This window comes from Carlito syrichta, unplaced genomic scaffold, assembly GCF_000164805.1.
Source record: "Carlito syrichta isolate Samal-C Ts95f unplaced genomic scaffold, Tarsius_syrichta-2.0.1 Scaffold303231, whole genome shotgun sequence".
In the NCBI taxonomy this organism is placed as follows: Eukaryota; Metazoa; Chordata; class Mammalia; order Primates; family Tarsiidae; genus Carlito; species Carlito syrichta.
In genome coordinates, this window is record NW_007247327.1 from 150658 (window position 1) to 170913 (window position 20256).

A 20256-nucleotide genomic window follows, 5' to 3' on the forward strand; every position below is an offset into this window, starting at 1 on the left:
AAAAATTCTCTAGAGCATTTTTAGTCGATAATCTTTCAACCAGGGCTTCAAGCAAGATTTTCCATTTTAGGTTACACTTTTTCTCTAAATCAAGTTGCATCTGGAAGCAATTGCTTGGTGTTGAGAATACAGAGTTAGAAACTATAAAAACTGAAATCTAGGCCTGCATCTTCTCCTAACTTGTGATAAGGTTTTGAGTCAATGGATTTACCTCTTTGGGTTTTGGTACTCCTACTTTTAAAATAGATGTTACTCATATACTGTTCCTATTTCCCATAACTTGCCTCATGAGAGACATAAGGCATTATTTCTAAGGCATTAACATCCATGACTAATAGATGAGAAGACCTACAATCTCCTTGTTAGTCTTCAGTAGAAGATGTTGGCTGTGCTGTTTTAGCTTTGATAGTTGCTCCAGAAGCATTTGAACCAAGTTATTGGATACAGGCACACACTTTTAGGCCAGCGTTAGTCAAGGGTTGCCCCGGATAGCCCTTAGACTCCTGAGAAAGTAGGGAGGTCATACTGGTTACTGACTTAGAACATTTTCTCTTTCTATTTTTTAGTATCTGTGGTGATGTCAAAAGAGATATATTGAAATATCGTGGTTTGAAAAGTAGGGCACTGTAATTTACAATTATTTTCAGAAATTTTTATTTCTTGCCTTGTTATCATTTTTCCCAAGGTGATTTTTATTATGTTCTCATTAAAGATAAACACTAAAATATAATACAAAATCAGAGAGTGAAAAATGAATGTGATCCTTCTTACTACATATTCATCGGATGTAAGCTTCAGCAGCACGCAAATGCAATAGGCATGTTTTCAAACTGAAGTGCATTGCGGGTTTTCTGTAACAAAGGCTAGAACTTGTCAAGAAAATTACTGCAACCTGATGTGGAAGACATCGTTTTCTGTTAGGATTGTGATGTTCAAAGTGGGTGTTTATGAATGTAGCCATTTGGATATAACATTTAGCATATTTTTCTGAAAACCACAGTGCAAAGCTAAACTGTAAAGACTATATAAAAGAAAGGTAACTAAACAGTAAATGGAAACAGAAGCTTCATTTTGAGACTCAGGCTCATCTTTGTTTTGGTGGGTTTTATGCCATGGTGTAAGAGAAAGCACATACGTTATTCTACAAATATACCAGCATTTTTAATAGGGAAATACTTCCTGTGTGAGTATTAAAAGTACCTTTCTGAGGACTTTTACCTTCCCATTTATGTGGTCCTGAACCAGTTACAAAGATGCAATAGAGCCTTTGCGTATACAAAGAACCAGGATAGTCACCCTGCCCTCAGCAGACACCCATCCTGATACACAATCACGGCAGACTCTATCAGACAGAGGACCCAGGGGCACTGCCCCACTGACATATATGTGGTAAGAAACAATATCTGGTTTTACCTGTTTACCTTCACTGTGGCTTAAATGAGTTCTTTCTCCAAGGGTTACTCTACAGAATTAGATTGGACCAGAGGGAAGCCACCAAAGAAGAGTTTTGTTTTCCAATAAATTTCATGATGAGCTCCTTTTATGTCATTTTCAGGAAATTATTAAAACAAAATATAAATTTTGTCTCAGTCTGTAACCCAGACTGGAGTGCAATGGTGCAACCAGAACTCACTACAGCCTCTTGATCTCCCAAACTCAAGCGATCCCCCTGCCTTGGGCTCCCTAAGTGCTTGGGATTACAGACATGAGATACTGTGTCTGGCCCCAAATATGAAATTGTTTTTAAGAAATGATATAAGCTCATAAAGATCAATTCATTTTTTATTTTTTAATGAACGTTTAAGATTCATATACAAAAGCTAACAGCAGTACGTCGATCATGAAGTACATACATCCAAGGAAGTAAAATGGAAAGGAACTCAATTACAACTTCTCACCACTGAAGCACTACACGCTGGCTGCAGGGAGGGGTGAGCAATGTTTCAGAGACAGCGAACGCACGGGCCAAGAGCCCACAATGTCGCCAAACCACTTTTCATTTTGACATTTCCTTTTCCTTCCTGGTTATTGTTCAGTTAGAGGGAGTTGTGGGGTTGGGTGGGAGATAAGTTTCCTTTCAAAAAAAAACAAGAATTTTTAAGCAACTAAATTTTTCCCTAGGGTAATATTTCATCTGGTAATCTAACATACTATATATTTGTTATTAAATTTGCATAAATGTTTGTCTATTCTATTTCTTCATGTAAGGTCATGCAGTACTTTCTTAGTTTCAGAACAGTAAGAATTATCAAAGGCAATTCATTTTGTACATAATTATCCAAGTTTCCTCATCATGAAAAATGTGCTCTTTGTGATCTCTGTTTCTTGCAATAGTTGGTCACGTAATAATCATGGAGCATTTCCTAAAATATTTATTTGCTGGGAAAATTTGTATGAAATGACATTTGAAGTATAAAAAACATTGTTAGGTAACACCTGGAGCAGTTAAAAATATACTTATCTTGTTTGTAAACTATCAGTGCAAGAGACTGAGCATCTGAGTGTCAGTCATCGTCTTCCATTTTTCTAGAAAGTTGTTTGCTTTATCAATGTGACATCTTTGAAACATCTGAAGTTACATGTAGAAACATCAAGGCAATATTATTTGTACATATTATTAAACATGCAAAAATTTTCCTGAAAGATATGCCCCAGATGCGGAGAGTCCTCCGCGCCCAAGCGCTCCTCGGTACCATGTCGCTGGAGGTATGGCTCTCGTGGAGGTTGCAAGTGCTAGGCTACTTTGAAGAGGCAGCTCCTTTGATCACCGGCTCCCTATTCAAATACGTTGCCCAGTAAACCAAGTTGAAGGTGCCAAACAAGACTGGGAATATGATCCGGGACATTTTGTCAATCTTGCTGATGCTGTTGTAAGTCTTTTTGCTTTCAGAAGTCTTCTCCTCGGTAGGTTTGACTGAGACTGAAGCCACGTTCGAGGTCCCCGCCGGGGTCTGTTCCTTTGGGATGTTTGGGGCATGGGTCATCTTCCCAGTCGTAAAAGCATTTGCTGACTTATTTAGTATAAGTTCACGCTTTTTCTGCAATATAGAATCAGAATGCAAAAACAGAGTTCTAAAGGTGCATCCCTCAGAAAAAATAAGCCTTTAAAAAAATATAGTTAAAACTATGTTGATGAAAAATACTGTTAAATTAGGAAAAAACCAAAAAGATTTTAAGCATTAGTATTTCCCTACTTTATTTTAGCTTTATCACATATACATGCTTTCAAAACAGTGTGTGTTTTAGTTTTGTTTGAAACGCTATTAAAATAGCATCATAATTTAAAAGATAAGAGATAAGAAAACACCTGTTTACCCCTGGCAGAGGGCTCTCCTCCGTGAACTTATTTTGGAATGCATCAAAAAATAAGAGAGATAGATGGGTGGATTAAACTTGGGTGCTTGGATGGATAGATGGAGAGAGGGGTGAAAGACAGATGGTGATGACAAGCATAGCTAAATGTGAATAGCAGACAGGCTATCACTGTAACATTCCTTATGCATAATAGCATTTTGGAAAAAACTCTGTTCCATTACCAAAGTGATATAGTCTCATTAAATGAAAACTGGAAAACAGGATGACAAGGAAAATATATCAGCCATTAAAAATACGGAAAAGACAGAAAGCAATATGGAAAATAGCCAAGCAGAGTGCAGGGAGACAGGGGACAGCTAGAAACAGGTCAGGGAGAGCAAGTGCCGGCAGGAGCAGGGGCACAAGGGCCACCGGGGGGCACCATGAGGAGGCTGAGGAACCATACCTCGGGAGCATGGAGGTCTGAAATCCCCACGACTGTGCTGGCCCATTAGGCACCCATTAAGTATGACCTCCTGCAGGAGGTCTCACCTCTGGGCGGAGCCAGCAAACAAGCAAGCATTCAGAAGACACTGCTCTGTCATAGCAGCGTGTGTTTTTACTGCGGAGGGATGAGCAGTTGGAGGGGACAGCCACAGTGGACAAGTCATAGACATGGGCAGGCGGCCCTGTATCCCCACCCAGGACAGACTTGCTGCCTTGCTGTGGGAAGTATGGCCAGGTGTCAGTTCTTTAGGGGCAGCCTCAGTTGCAGAAGGCTGCCTGGCCAGAGTCACACCCCTCCTGGGGAAGCCAGCCACATCTAGGGACCAGCGAGACAAGATTACAAAGTCCTGGTCATGTCCCCTGACTAGCAGCAATTCTGCCCAGGACGTCTGCTCCAGAGTTCCCTGGCGGGTGGGCCTACGCTTCACTGGGCTGGATCAACGTATTCCTCCAGAGAGTCTCACTTCTTCCTCTTTCTTTTCCAAATATAACCCCTAAGAACTGAAGTGCACCCTAAACTCTGACCCAGTGCTTATTTCTAGAGATCCCAACATAGAAGAATGGTGAACACAGTCCTTCCAACTTCCCAGGAGCAGTTTGCTGGAGTAGGTTGACATCAGGCTTGCTCACGCTCACAGTGTGTCTGCAGTGCGATGCACAACCGGATGCCCGCAGATGGTTCCCACCACAGAGCCTTCCGGCAACGGGGGTGGAATCACCAGTGCCACAGCCTTCTGGGAACAACACATGGTCCTCAGACAGACTGAGGCACACTGCCGATTCTGGATCTCTGCTAGTGTGGGATCAGATAGCACAGGTCGCCTGCATCCTTGCCCCTCCCTCCAGATGGAGCAATGAGATCGGCCACAGTGGAGGCTGAGTATGGATATGGCAGCTGCCGGTCATGGTGATGCAGTCTACAACACCAACAGCATTCCGGGTTGCTCCGTTTACCCCAGGCTTCACACTCCTCCTAGACTCACAGACACGAGCACCATGAATGCCAGGGACGCCCAGCTGCTCCCTTACTTGAGGTAGCAGCTTACAGTCCACATCATGTGACCACCTGTAGCCCAGGCAGGGAGCAGACACGTGCCTTGAAGCTGCCCAGAGCTGGGGGGTGGGAAGTCCTGCTCCCCAGACTCCATCCTCTCTCCTCTCCCCACAGCACCCTCCGTGGTGCCCTGATCTGCAGGAACACGTCCAAACACTTCTGCCAAGAACCTCCACAGCCAGAGGACACTCTGTACCTACAATGCTTCTCTGCTCTCCACCTATTGCCCAGTGCAGTCAGTCTGCTGCTTCTGTCCCACCTCCCAGGCCCCAGAACACACCCACACACGTGGCTCCTACTTGTCAACTCCTTTCCTGCTGCTTGTCCCTCCCTCCTTTCTTGAGAGGGTCCAGAATGGTTCTGGTGAGGCCTTCCTCCCCTGGGGGAGCTAGACTTGGAAGGGGAGCTTTCGTGGCTGAAACTAGAGATCAGGGGACTCCTGGCACTGGGAAGGGGTGGGGGGCAGGTGTGCAAAGTCAAGTCACAGGAGAGGGAACAGCAAGTCAAATCCCAAGAGCGGGTGCGGGCTACGGGTAATTCCCAGCTGAGTTCCCAAAGCAGAGCCAGTGCCAGAGTCCTCAGTGGAACCAGCTTGCCGCCCTGGGTGAGAGGCCAGGACATGTCATTCCAGGTCTCTTCAGTGCCTTCCAGGACTCCCGTCACTCTGGTTTTCCAGAGAACAGATGAAGATGCACACTCGGGACTGCCCTGATGGCTGTGACTGCTTCTCTCAGTATGGAGGGTCTGTTTATCTATTTTATGTGTGGTGCAATTAGCTGTTCATCACATGCTGCCTTACATTCTATGTATGTTATTCTCATCTCCCCAAGGAAATAATGTAGTCTGGCTGTTTGTATGACTTTTTTCTTCAAATGTTCCTAAGATTTAGGCACACAATTGCCCTTTAAGTACTCGATAATTAATTGCTTTGACCAGAGCTGCAATTTCCCAACAACGTACACACACAGGGTGAGGAAGCAAGTCACTCTGTGGCAGAGCTGGGTGGCAGAGGATTGTTCCCATGAGATCAGCGCCTCTTCACGAGCTGAACATTGGCCTGCAGAAGACACCGGACACACTGCCTCCTGACTGATCTAGAAACAAGCTGAAGAGTAGCTATCAGAATTAAAAACAAGGCAAATCCACCCCGAAGAGGCAGGTTTGAATATAAACAAGGCCAAGCCAGCAGACCTTTTGCTGGAATGAAGTTTGTGCTTCAAAATGAATTAGAGAAGTGACCTGTTTTAAGTAAGACTTCATAAGGACCTTGGACATAGGAGAAGGATTATTTGGGGGGGCTGGGGGGAGTAGGGAGGAGAAACACCTTGTCTTCTGCTTGATCACAGAATCAATGTGAAAGAAAGAAAGAAAAGAAACAGAGTCAGTACCTTGATCTTGGCCGCTTCCAAGGCTTTTTTGCCATCCCAGGCCCATCCTCTCTTGGTGAAGTAGTTGACCGTGGCAAACTCGATCAGCGCAGAGAAGACAAAGGCATAGCACACTGCTATGAACCAGTCCATGGCAGTCGCATAGGCCACCTTGGGCAGGGAGTTCCTGGCACTGATGCTGAGGGTCGTCATGGTCAGCACCGTGGTGACTCCTGCAGGGCCAGGCAGGGGCGGAACGGAGAAAGAAAATGGATCAGTACCGGCACCAGGGGTCCCATACCACACCCTTGAAGGTACGAGGCAAAGGCACGAAAGGAACCAGCCATTTGAATCCCAGCCTGCACCTACCTTGTTACTGTTTTTATAACCGTTAACATGTTCATAGCATTTAGAAGATGCTTATTTTATTTATCTTGTCTCTATCCTTGTAGACGATGAATGGAGAAGGGCAGTGATTTGGGTCTGTTCTGGGTCCTGGCTACCTTGAGCCAAGCCTGGAAAATGGCTGGTGCTCAACAAAGATGTGGGAATGAGGAGTGTGCATTGGTGGCACCAGAGCGAGATTCAGTGGAGAATCACATTCAGGCCATCAGTGAAATGCTTCACACAGATTCCCTACATACCTCGTAAGCAGCGGGCTCCCACAGTTAAACAAGACAGCCTCTCTTCACAAAGCTTAATCAAACCTGCAGACTTGGAAGGGCTGCGGTACAATAGAGTGCTGTATCAGAATCCCCATCTCCAAGAGGGAGTGATGTCTCCTGGAGGCTGCTGTGCAAGGTGCCAGTGGTCTCTGGAGAAGCTCAGCAGCAACTAACAGCAAGATCAGAACCCTTGGAGAAAGGCGCACCTTTAGGGCCGGCAGAGTACGGGCATCTGCTGAGTGTCTGACACTGATCTAGGCTACAGTCTTGCTGGGTAACACTAACCCCATTTTGCAGGTGGGAGCCTGAAGCTTTGAAAATATTTAGCAATGTGCCCAAACTCTCCAGCCAGTGGATGAAATGAGCTATTTCTGTCGGGATCCACGTCTGCGGGTCTCTCCCAGCCCTTGTAGCTTCCATGGGCCAACCCTGCCTATTTTCTCAAGGCAGTTTTGTCTACATGAGAGGGCACCTGTGTGGGGGAATGTGGATGTAATTCACTTGCTATCAGCCAAACTGTGTCCCCTCCCCCCATTCTTTTTTTTTTTTTGAGTTGGAGTCTCACTCTGTCGCTCAGACTGGAGTGCAGTGGCCATTCCCAGCCACCATAGCCTCGACCTGCTGGGCTCCGGCGATCCTTCCACCTCAACCTTCCGAGTAGCTGGAATTACAGTAGGCAGGCGCTACCATGCCCGGCTGATTTTTTGATTTATTGTAGAGATGAGGTCTTGCTGCCCAGGTGGGTCTCGCACCCGCAGGCTCAGGCAACCCACTCACCTCAGCCTCCCAAAGGCGCAGGATTACAGGCCGAGCCACCAAGCCCGGCTGGTGATTAATTTTAAGGCAGCATGCACATTTCAAAGAAAGCTGTCTGAGAACGTTCAGAGTAGATTTTATGAGAACTATGAAAATGCTGCAGGTTGAGTGTCTCTAATCCAAAAACTAGATACCAAGTGCTCCAAAATCCAAAACATTTTGAGCGTCAATGCGATGCCCAAAAAGAATGCTCACTGGAGCTCATTTCAGATTTTGGGGTTAGGGAGGTTCAACCCATGTAATGCAAACATTCCAAAATCCGGAAAGGTCTGAATACGAAACACTTCTGGTCCCAAGCATTTTGGATGAGGGATACTCAATCTGCATGGCGAATGTCACATAAAACAGATAGATGTTGACAATTTCAAAGCTCACAAAAAAGCTTTTAATAATGAAAAGAACTCTCAAATACATCATGTGCTAAACTCTCCTTCCGAAAGAAATCCTAAATCATAATCCTTAACATTAAATGCTTAACTAGTAGGTCAGTTTGCTTCCCAGGCTACACAGGAATTTCTGTGGTGCTTGTCATTGCTACTTTGGGTGGTGAAGGTCGGTCACAAAACACCAGTGTCCAGGCCCGGCTTTGGGACACTCACCAAAAACAGTCCTGGCTGGGACGGATTCTCGGTTCAGCCAGAAGGACACCTGGGATAAGATCACGGTCATTATGCATGGAAGATAGGTCTGGATGACGAAGTAGCCGATCTTCCTTTTCAGGTGAAAATGTGCTGTCATGATGGTATATTCACCTACACACAAGCAAATGAACAGGCATCAGACCCCAGTCTCCCAGACCTGCCAGCAGCTCCTGTGCGCTGGACGGGGGGATCACCAGGAGCCCCTTCACCCCTCTCCCACCTGGACCACCCTCTCTGCTCCCCTTCCTGCTTCACATGGATGATGCAGGTTATGGAGAGGACTGAGTCCTTTGACTCTCGGCCTCTGAGGAGCTGATGGTTGCTCTTCCTGGGGAAAATCAGATTTGTGTGTTTTACTAATCCCCAGTCACAATCTGCCTCTCTCCCACCAGCCCCCTCGCCTGCTACTGCAATCAGGATTTCAGGATTTAGCCTCCCAGCTGCAACACAGGATATCACGGTCCTGCGGTGGTGGACAGAGTACTTCCAGATTCCTTCCGAGGTTCCAGGGAAGCGGGGCAAGCACTCTGCCCAGGTGGCAGGCCCTGTGCTGTCCCCGTCCCGGTTGGAGCATGAAGACTGGCTCAGGAGGCCCTGGATCCTGGCATCTCATGCCTTCTGCCTCCTCTCAGAGACAGGTGTCCTCTGTTTTCTCTGAGATTGGAGGCATTTCCCTGGCCATGCCCCAGTGCCTTCTTTGGATCTGCCTGGCTATATGGGAGGCCAGAGGGGACCTCCCGTTCATTGCAGAGAACGATGCCGTCCTGATGGTGAACTGGTAAGAAGCTGTGGGTTAGGGGGTTGAGGGTTGGAGGGTGTGAAGCCTGCTGGGCCAGGCTTCCTGCTTCTTGAATTTGTATCTCCCTGGGTGAAGAGGAGGTGGAGGTCGAGTTGAGCTGACTGGCAGACCTTTGGCCGCAGTGTAAGGAGCGAGTAGTATGGACAGGGAGCCAGGCTGTACTGCCAACGTGAGAATAGGCCTGGGACCTACCAGGGGGCTCACCTGCAGGGAATGGTCTGCCAGCTGCACAGCCAAAGTGCTAGGACTCTGGTGGCCAACAGCACAGCTGCAGGTCTCACTGTTGGGGCCGAAGCTCCCCCGCTCATGAGGCCAGCCGCAGAGGCTTCCTGGAGCCTTGACTCAAAACAGTGGGGGAGCCATACAAATCAAGCAGGGTAAAATATACCCTCTTGCAGAAAAGCAACCCAAATTCTCAGCAGTGTTTGAAACCCAGTGGTAGCTGGGTGCTCTTCTTAGTAGCCCAAGGCAGGTGAGAGCAGGCCCAACCCCAGAGAAATGGGGATGGGGGAAGGTATATGCTCAGAGCAAGGACGGAGTTTCCACCAAAGATCCAATTCTGCCTCTCAGCACCTGAACATGAAATGCTGTTCTATTTCTTCACAGTAGAAATCGAAGTGACTCCCCTAATTCCTTTGGTGGCAATAGTGGTTGTTCTTTCCATTTTGCCTTAATTTTTAGTAGCAAAAGCAGGTATTTTTTTTTAAGACAGTCTTTTTTCAGTCGGGCTCGGTGGCTCAGCCTGTAATCCCACGCCTTTGGGAGGCTGAGGTGAGTGGATTGCCTGAGCCCGCAGGTTCGAGATTCGCCTGGTCAGGCGAGACCTCATCTCTACAATAAATCAAAAAAAATTAGCTGGGCGTGGTAGCGCGTGCCTGTAGTTCCAGCTACGTGGAAGGCTGAGGCGGAAGGATCGCCAGAGCCCAGCAGGTCGAGGCTGCGGTGGCTGGGAGCGGCCACTACACTCCAGTCTGGGCGACAGAGTGAGACGCCAACTCAAAAAAAAAAAAGATAGTCTTTTTCAGAATGCAAATAGAGGTAGAAAACCCAGTTATAAAATCTCAAGAAACTATATGAAACAACTCCAAATTCCAGTATCCTGTGTGAGCACCAGAATTCTTTACCCATGTCTGTGCCACACCACCTTCCCCTCGTTTGCATAAAACTGGCCCGTTTCCTCTGCCTTTCCCTTTGTCGTGGTAACCAAATGCCAAAGCTGTCCTCCCAGGTGCTCACAGCCTCATGGGTGCCAAGCCTAGGCCTAGGGAGGGCCCTGACTAAGTGTGTGCCTGTGGGACAGCCACACAGCTCATGTCCCCTGTGCTCTGGCAGCTGCAAGGGTGCAGGTGTTCACAGCCAGCCACACTCACCAGGGACTCCCCTGAGGATATGCTCTGAGGCTTGGGGCTTTTTCTGACCTCAGGTCTCCCTCCCTCCTTCTAGCCTTCTTTCCTCTGCTGTGGAGACACTTTGGAGGCCGAAAATATTCCCCACTTCCCACTCACAGCACTGGCCGGGGATCTTGACAGCAAGGGCTGAGCCTGTCACATGGTCACACAGTTTGCAGGCTCCGAGGTGGACCACTACCTGTTCCTGCAGACGCCCCACCAACTCTGTGTCGAGGCAGTAGGCTGGGTTTGTGCTGCGTTGCCCTTGCAGGCCCCACCAGCGTTCTCGGGTGGCTGTGCTCCGCTTCCTTTTTGGTCCTGCCCAGCCCTTCAGTGTGTGCAGCTCCGTGGTGCCTGCCCACGCCAACCCCAGCGAAATCTCTGCAGTGTTCAGAGCAGGAAGCAGGGGGGCAGGGAACTGGTGTATTTAGGAAGCTGTCTACCTTTCTCAAAGAGATTGCCCATGTGTCTTGGAGCTTGGGGCAGGGGAGTTACGTAAGCAGGTGCAGGCGGCTTCTGGGCAGTCCCTCCTCCCACGGTGGCAAATGCACTGCAGATTAACATCTGGCCTCACCCTTAATGCTGCCGCCACCACAGCTGGTGCCTCTGTGTGCAGCTGCAGGGAGCGCTGGGTGGGGAGGAGCGGAGGACTCCTTCCGGTCAGCACTCACACAGCTGTGGCCATGTCACCAAGGAGAGTGCAGCCAGGACAGTGTGCTTGGCTGGGACACCCCCCCGCTGCATATTCTCTGTGTCCCTGGCAGCACAGCCCTCACCTGTGCTGGTGCTGATGTTCTCCGTGCCCACCGTCTGCCCCATCAGGTGGTACTGGTTTAGTCTGGAGCCGTCTTCTGCCACCACCACAGACTTGGTGGAGCCATTGGTCCACACGTAGACAACTTCAGAATTAGGATACGCATCTGTGTGGGAGGGGCAGGGAGAGACGTAAGCACTAAGTCATTCCTGCCTGGAAGGTGCAAAGATGTGCATTCAAGAAGCAACAGGGAAGGTGGAGGAGATTGGAAAGTTAAAAGACCCAAAGAGGGCAACGGCTGGTCAGGCAAGGGCAGATGCCACTGCGGTCCAAGTTCCCTATTCCTGGGCACTCAGAGCCGTCCCCGTGCTTCTCGGTGCATGTCTTCTCTGCAGAGTGCACACCGGCAAAGCAAGCCACGGCACAGGCTCTCTGGAGCACCTGTGTCCCCTCCAGTCCTGACTTTGGCAAGTCACTAATTCTCTGTGCCTCAGTCCCTTCATCCATAGCACGAGGAAGTAACAGTACCTGCGTCTAGAGGCTGTGGCTACTACCTGGCCTGCATCAAGATGTGTATGTGTGGAGTACTCGAAGCAGCCCAGCCCCATTCCCTGCTCCAACCTTCCACTCTGCAGCAGGCTCTGCTGTCCACACTGTCCTGGGGGAAGGCTGGCATGGTGGGCAGAGCCTGCTCCCTGGTGTCACACCTGTGGCTATGTTACCTTGGTAGGAAAAGGCACTGTGCAGGCAGAATTAAGGTTATGGACCTTAACATCAGGAGACTATTCAAGATCTCCCGGGGGTTCCATCTAATCACTTGGACCCTCAAAATTTTTCATGAAGAAAGGCTTCACTCACCACTGCTGGCTTGAAGATGGGACAAGGAGGGCCATAAGCCAAGGGGGTTAGGTAGCCTCTAGAGCTGGGAACACCCCCAGAAGACAGCCAGCCAGCAAGAATCCAGAGACCTCCACCCACAGCCACTGGGAAAGGAATCTGCCAAAGACCTGAGGGAGTCGGGAAGCAGATTCACCCCTGGGGCCACCAATGTGGCCTGGCCATGCTGAGATTTTGTCCCCGTGGACCCAGTGCAAAGAACCAGGCCAAGGCCCCAGGACTCCCGCCTGTAGAACTGTGAAACAGCAGACATGTTGCTTTCAACTGCTAGGTTTGTGATTATTCATCACGGGGTCAATAGAAAATTAGGACAGGGAGGATAGAGAACAAAAAGAAGTCCTTCTCCTCCAGAAACTCACGCTGTAGAGGAGACAGACATGGCATGTGACGCGAGACGGCAGCAAGTGTGGTGGAGAAACACAAGCTGAAATGAGGAATGAGGCACAACTGAATGGGAGGACCCTAGAGACCTGAGGGATGTGCGCAGCTGGTGTGGCTGCAGACTGCCCCAGACAAGGGGGGCACAGATGCAGAGGCTCTGGGGTGCAGCATGCCCAGATGCCCAGAGCAGCCAGCAGGCAGGGAGGCTGGACAGCGAAGAGGGTGGAGGGAGGGCCAGATAAAGCGAGTCTTAGGGCCATTTTAAGGCTCTGGAAGTTTCTTCTGAGTGAGCCCAGGAAACCCTGGAGAGGGGTTTAAGCAAATAAGTGACATATGCTAATTTATGTTGTAAATCCCGTCACTGCAGCAGGATGCAGGTGGGAAAGGGACAGAAATGGACGCGCAGTAACATAATAATCCAAGTGAGAGGTGGTGGGAAGTAGGGGAGAGAGGAGAAACTGGGAACACATTTTTAAGGCAAAGCTTGTCTGACAGGAGCTGGCTATGAGCTAGAGTGGAAGGACACGGGTCTGGGCATCTGGGGATTGTCTGTACTGACTGGGAAGGCAGGACCCAGGCAGCCCCAGCTTTGGGTCAAGCACAGCTTGCACGGGGTCTGCTTGGGGCACTGAGCAGACCCTGGCTGTGCAGGGCTGGAGTTCACAAAGCGGTCCCCAGCATGCAGGGCATGCAGATGTCACTGAGGAGTGGGTGGCCTCTGAACCGGGAGGTCACCCTAAGAGTGAGCGCTGGTGACAAAAAGAGGGGGCGGGGCAGAGCTTTCCAGAGCGCTCAGGGTATAGTGTCAGAAGGGATAAGGAGGGACGAGCCAAGATCAGGCTGCGGCCAATGAGTGGGGCCTGTGTCATGGGCTGCAGTGATAGCTGAGGGGTCACGGGATCCAACCAGAGCACCCAGGCGGGAGCTGGTGTGTTCCTGCTGTCTCTTCAGGCCCCTGGAGACAAGTGGCATACCTGCTCCTGTCCTTGGCCCACCCTTGAACCCCACTGATGCCAGGTCAGCCCTGCGCCAGAGCACGCTGTATGCTTTCGTCCTGGCTGTGTCTGCAGGGAATGACTCTGACGCTAGGTGCAGCAGAGCCGTGTGCCCTCATGGGAGGGACATCTGGAGCTTGAGCCGGAAAGAGCTCTCAGGGCAGCCTCCCTCCTGGGATGTGCCAGGACGACCCTCAGTGGGGGCTGCAGTGGCTGTCCTGCTGAGTCTCCAGGCAAAGGTCCGCGCAGGGAGAAGCAGAGGGTCTCCTGAACAAGATTCTTACACAAAGTGCGGGTGTCTCTTTACCAATGTGCATCCCTACTCTTATTCCTGTTTTCGGTGCAAGAAGTATTGGTAACAGTTTAAAAAGCACACTTCATTTAACTGTACTTTTTTTCACTTGTATCATGTTATTTTTCACAATAGACATAATTTTGAAGTAAAGTGACAAAGCTTGTATGGAGCAAAGACAAGCCCCCCTCTGGAATGACTCACCAAGAACTCACTTTCCTCGCCGCAAAATTTACTTTCTGAATTTTATGCTGCCATTGTTTGTTCAGGGCAAGATCACTAAATGGCTCGCTGTTTGGCTTTGCCTGTTAGTCTTCTGTGAAATTTGTTTGTGTTTTCTAGGTCTGTTTGACTCCTGCGTTTTCTTTATAAGTTCTCATACACCTATTTTTTTGCTCCACATGTTGCAAAAATATTCAAGTGTGTGGCTAATTCTCTTTGGACATAGTGGATTTTTTTTAGAAACATATATATTGTAACATAGTTAAATTTATCAAAATTTCATCATAGTTTACTGTTCCCGTCTTATTCCTTCCCATGACACAAAAATTGACCGTCTTTCCCGGTCAAGGTTTCTTCCCTGGAGATGTCTTCTATGAACACTCTGGAACTTCCAGAGCTGATGGTGTTGTTTTTCCACATGGCATTCAGGTGTGGCCACACTGTTGTCAAGCTGTGCACCTCTAGACACACATCAGGGCCTGCTGCTCTGCCAGGCAAGGGTCTACCATGGACAGGCTTCCTCCACCCTGGGCCTCTGTTCTGCTCCCTCTTTCTAACCCTACTTCCATCTCAGTCTTTGTCCTGATGCACACTCCAGGGAAGCACCCAATGTGGTAAGGCAAGGCTCTCCCCTTCTCTTCTTCAGGGGTTCTGGCTAATCCTGGCCCTCCATTCACCCACTTGCATGTTAGAGGCAGTTCGTCAGGACTCATTTAAAAACCTTCATGCAATTTATACTGAACCTGAATGGGATTCACAGGTTACAGGTTATGACCTGGGGAAACATGGCAACAGATGTGGAGTCTTTTAATCATGGACACAATGTGTCTCCTCTGGTGTTCATGTTTTCCATGTTGAAATATCTTTGAATGGAGTTGTTTAACTTTCTGCCTAAATTCCCACACGTTTTTTTGCCATGTGTTCTCCCCAGATGTGTGCTCTTCCCCACTCTCTTCAGTAGCCTGTGCATCCTGCCCAGAGGACAGTCACATGAGAGGCCAACTGAGAACACTGCCAGATAGGGAGGGTCGGAACCCGGGGAATATGACCTGGGACCTGAGCCAGGTATTGATCTGCATGCGAGTTAGGTACTCTAGAGAACAAACAGGGAAAGCCCTATAGAGCGCCTGGTGAGCGCCCCCAGGAGCCACGCACACACTGCAGGTGGATGCTGAGTGGCATTCCGGTCAAGTTGGTTTTGTAACTAGCAAGCCCTTCTGGTTTTGCGCTTAGCTGACGTAGATGTGGGCGTTCACAGGGATAGCCCCGGGCGCCCCCGAGGCAAGTGTTGTGATGTCCCTTCTCTCCACGCAGCTCCAGGGACGGGGGACTGATGCTGCTCTCCTCCTTGGCAAGCGGCTTCTGAATGCCTGGTCACAGGCTCTGCCAGGCATTTCCTGCAACTCTGCAGGCTCCAAGTTCCACACGACATGAGAGCCCTGTCTTTTCCTTTTGTGTAAATGTTGCAAAGCTCTGGATATGAAGGGCCATGGCACCCAGATATGGATTTTCACAGAGCAGCCACGCTGGACTTGGGCTGAGCTGCCACAGTACAGGAGTGGGAGATCTAGTGAGGTCACCTTGCTTCCCGCTGTCTCCAGCCTGGCTCGGGAAGGTTCTGTCCTGTTGTTCAGTGCACCTGCCAGCACTTCCTTCCTGGTTCGCTTGCTTTGCACTGGGACGTCAGCCTGTGCTGTGCAGAGGGCTGTAGCCATCCCATTCACAATGCCCATCTCCTTCCCTAATCCAAGGGGAACTGTGAGTCTGACCTCCAGCCCAGAGAAGGAAGATGGGCCCCCACACTCTTGGAAGATGTCAGTAGGGTGGGAAACATGAATCCAGAAGCTCACAAATGAGTTCAGAGCTTGGGGCAGTAGGTCGTGGGGCCTGGAACCGTTCTGGGAATCAAGCAGCATCTGGTAATGCAGACATTCCTCTAAAGAGCAAGCAGAGCACAGAAAATGCTTTCCTCATGAGTGCATGCTCAGTGACAAACCTGCTCAAGGAAAAAAGGGAAAGGGGTGGGGAGCTCAGAGGTGCAGAGGAGAGGGCAGCCTTCAAGTCCATAGTGCTCTGGGGAGTGGCAGAGGCCACGGTGCAGCTGCCTCCTCCAGAGGCCTGGAGGGAGGCTGAGTGAGGATAAAAAGATGCAGCGAGAGGCCTGGGATCTCGGAGGGAGACCAAGTGAAGACAGCAAGATGCAGCAGGAGTAGAGCAGCCTAGAGTCTTGGAGCTGCTGAGGTAGGGGGATGTAAGGCTGGGTTGGCCCGCCCGGCCTGGGTGCTGGCCCCACCCACACCCCCACACCAGGGGTGGGCATGGCACAGTCACTGTGGCTCTTCCTCCAGCTCTGGGGATGAGTGGCATGTTGACCAGGGACATGCGTCTGTGTGCTGCTGGCAGGGAGGACTGTAGGGACAACCAGCCAGGGTGGAAGCTGATTCTGTGACCCGCCACCTCACTAAGCCCAAGTCCAGGACCCTTTCTCCATTGTTGAAGGACAAGGATTGGATGACAATACTTATTTTACAGTAAGGATCCAATAAAACAGTAATTGTAAGGAGATAAAAGTTACCTAAATCGTAGAGTGCCATACGATGTATCATCAGGCATGCAATCTTGCTTCTCCAACTGTTAGCGAGTATTTAATGACCTGCTGCTATTGATGACATTAACAGCATTAGAACACCAGCAAGAAGCCATGTGGCTGAATCCTGCTCTCCTCATCACGTTATGGTTGGGAATAAGTGATGCTCATGTGTGTTTCAGCTCAGTCGTTTAGCTACCAACACTACATTCTTCTTGTGTGTCAGCAGTGTGGCATTCCATCTTTTGCCGGACAGCAGTAAACCAGGCAATCAGATTTGCAGCACCACTGTCTGTCATGATTCAGAGCTCAGGAAGACATGAGGCTTGTCCTTGCGGCAGCAGAGTGGCAAGAAGGCTGGAAACATTTCCAGTGGACTTGGGAATCCGTCACCATCTTCACCGAGGCTTCCTCTGGTTGACCCTGCCTGTCCTCTCCCAGCCTTGCAAGTCCTGGGTGGGAGGTGATGATGGCACTATTTGGAAAACCTTTGAGAAGCCGTGGGTTTTTTGGCTGACTATGAAAGAAGTAAGGGGGTGTGAGCCTGACGTTCACCACCTGAATGACCTTGAGCACCTTCTTTGAGTGCTAAGCCTCTATTTTCCGATCTTTAGATTGGCGGGCAAGAACTCCCATCTCCTAGAGCTTCTGTGAGTGCCAAGTGTGCACGCTGAGTGCTCACCTACCGTTGACTCACAGGAAGCACCCTGCAAACAGTAGCTGTGATGAACGAAGCCGTGCATCGGAGAGAATCCTCACTTGGCGTCAAATCTAGTCTTAGGAAAGGTCTGCTTGAATTTGCCTTCTAATTGTCGGTCAAAAGCAAACACAATTTGTGAGTGCCTGATTATCTGATGCTGCAGGCTGCCTTGAGACACTGTGGGGTTGCCAAAAACCTAGTGGAAAATCTGTCAGACTCTGGTATTTACGACATTGAGGAAAACCAGATTAGATTCTAACAAGTAATTGAAATTTTTATGACCTGAAAATGTTCAGAACTTGAGTTCTCTGAACCCCTATATCTAGCCTCCCTCTATCTTTTAAAGCCTGGGTGGGCATGAGCAGAGCAACTGCAGCACGAGACCTCATCTCACAGCCCCTGTGTGACCTCCTCGGCCTCCTGTGATAAAAACCAGGGCCTGACAGTTGCACAATGAAGACAAGAAACGATTGCAAAACATGAATAGATAATGGTGTATTCTCTCTAGTGGCCCACTGGGTACCCAATCTCTCTGCTTTAATTCCACAGTGTAAGTGAGATCAGTGGGGTTTGGTCACACCCTTTTCCTTGCCCAGATCAACTGGGAGGTAAAGGGGTCAGTGTGTGGAATGAACACACTGCACATCTGCCTGGTGCTGATGAAGCAACACTCTCATCACTGCCCAAAGTCCATTCCTTGCAGAATCCTATGGAGTCGTTGCTGGGCCAGTCTTAGGGCAGAGAGTCAGAGGGACTGGGCTCTCTGTGTGTAAAGACTTAACGGGACTGGATCAGGAGAGAAGGAAAAGGACTACCATCCTCCCAGGAGGAAAGATCCTCCGCCTCAGAGAGAAGTGAGAGGCAGGGCAGGAGGCCAGAGGGTCTGGGGGAAGTTCTTCATATAACTGCCTGCCCCTCATAAACCAATCTGCTTTTTTTACCCTCCAACCATCAGCTCCTTCCAATTATTTTCCATTTCCCCATGGAAAACAGTATTTTCCAAGTCACCTGGCCTGAAAACTGTGATGCTGTCTTTGAATCCTGTCCCTTAGGACCCACAGATCCCCTTTTCCTATCTGGCCACCACCTTTCTCTTAGCACTTCTGATTGGTTCACAGGAACCCCAGCTTCTGGTTTTAGCTCCATGAACAATGATCCCAGCGCAAACTTCCTTTGCTCTGTAAACATCAACCCCTCTGCCTGCTACTTCGACGCTTCCACACTGGAGGCCTTTTTGGTTGGGGCTGTAGTGCCATCCTGTCATTTCCCCCAAAGAGGCTTCTCTTGGTCCCACACAACCACTGAATCGGTGGTCACTTTTTTGTCCTGCTTTCTGTTATACCTCCTTCTACTCAAACCTCATCAGATTCAAGTCAAAACATGGTCTCCACGATGAGCCTCCCTGGCTGTGGGCTCCACATGAGCTTCAGCTGCATGAACAAAGGTGTTTAACACACTTAGTTAATTGTGTCCTCCATCACCCCAGGCGCAGACATGGGTCACGCTTGTGTTCTTCACTGCCCCAGCAGAGCACTGAATGCTTAGCACACCTGCTACAAACCAAATGTCTGTGCCCTTCCCAAAACTCACATGTTGAAACTTAACACTGAATGGGATGGTACTAGGAGGTGGAGCCTGTGGGAGGTGATTCGGTCATGAGAGGGAGCCTCATGAATGGGATTTGTGCCTGCCCTTATTAGTAAAAGAGCCCCAGAGATCCCAAAGTGCCCCTTCCACCATGTGGAGACACAATGAGAAGGCACCATTGTGAAGAACTGGGACAGGCCCTCGCTAGACACTGGTCTACTGGTTCCTTGATCTTGAACTTCCCAGCCTGCAGGATTGTGAGAAGTATATATCTGTTGTTTATAAGCTCCCTACAGCCTGATTTATGGTATGCTGTTAAAGCAGCCCAAAGGGATGAAGACAAAAGCTGGTACTGAGAAGTGCGGGGTGTTGCTGTAACAAACACCTCAGAATGTGGAGGTGGCTTGGGGGATGGGTCACGGGCAGAGGCCAGAGGAGTTTTGAAGTGTGTTCCAGAAAAAGCCTGCACTTAAATGAAGGCATGTTTAAGATATTTCTGGCAAGGCCCAGAAAGCAGAGGAGAGTTGTGATAAAGCCCCTACCTTTCTAGGGAATATCTGAGTAATGTTGAAGAGAATGCTGGTAGGGGTGCAAGAAGTCAAGGTCGTTCTGATGAGGTCCCATGAAAATAAGGAGGATGTTACTGAAAGTGGAGGAGACAGATCACAACAATCTATCCACCTTAGGCATCATTTCTTCCAGTACAGGAACTATTGAGTCAGAACTACAATTGAATGATAGAGACATGGTTTGCTTAAATTCAAGACCAAATGCTGATGTTATGATCCTGGGAGTTGTCTTACGAAAAATTAAATTGATACGATTTCACTGAGCTAGTGTCAGAACTTTTGTATTAAATTTTTTTAAAATTTCAATAAGTTACCAAAATAAAGAAAGTGGAAGAGAGGCAATCCTCCTCATAAGGTGACAAAGAACTTGGCCATATTGTCTTTGTGTTTGAGCATTTCGTGGAAGGCAGAACTTGCGTGTCGCGAAACCAGATATTTGGCTGAGGACATTTCTGAGAAAATTGTTGAAGGAGCGGCCTGGTTTCTCTGAATATTTGTAGTAAAATGGGAGAAGAGAGGGTAACTTAAAGATGGAATTGTTAATTAAGAAGGAAGCAGAACTTAAGGACTTGGAATATTTTCTACCTATCTACTGGCAAGGAACAAGCAGGTATGTTTGGGGAAGAGCGCTAGGGCTGTGGCCAAGTGGTCCTTCCATCAGGACATCAGGCAGCAATTCCAACAGGAGCCAGAAGTAGCCCTGAGACAGGGGAAGAATGAAAGCAGGAAGGCTGCCACATA

The 20256-nt window shown here is 49.1% G+C and overlaps 1 protein-coding gene across 1 annotated transcript in view; it reads right to left on the minus strand.

The window, feature by feature from the left end:
• Positions 1-1764: 1764 nt before the first annotated feature.
• Positions 1765-20256, minus strand: part of GABRA5 (gamma-aminobutyric acid type A receptor alpha5 subunit) — a 72198-nt gene continuing 53706 nt past the window's right edge. The window contains exons 7-10 of the mRNA XM_008058150.2: positions 11308-11451; positions 8303-8455; positions 6244-6455; positions 1765-3038 (exon numbers count right to left, since the gene is read on the minus strand). Coding sequence (XP_008056341.1) covers positions 2739-3038; positions 6244-6455; positions 8303-8455; positions 11308-11451 — 809 coding nt within the window. The 3' untranslated portion in view covers positions 1765-2738. The remainder of the gene's footprint in view (positions 3039-6243; positions 6456-8302; positions 8456-11307; positions 11452-20256) is intronic.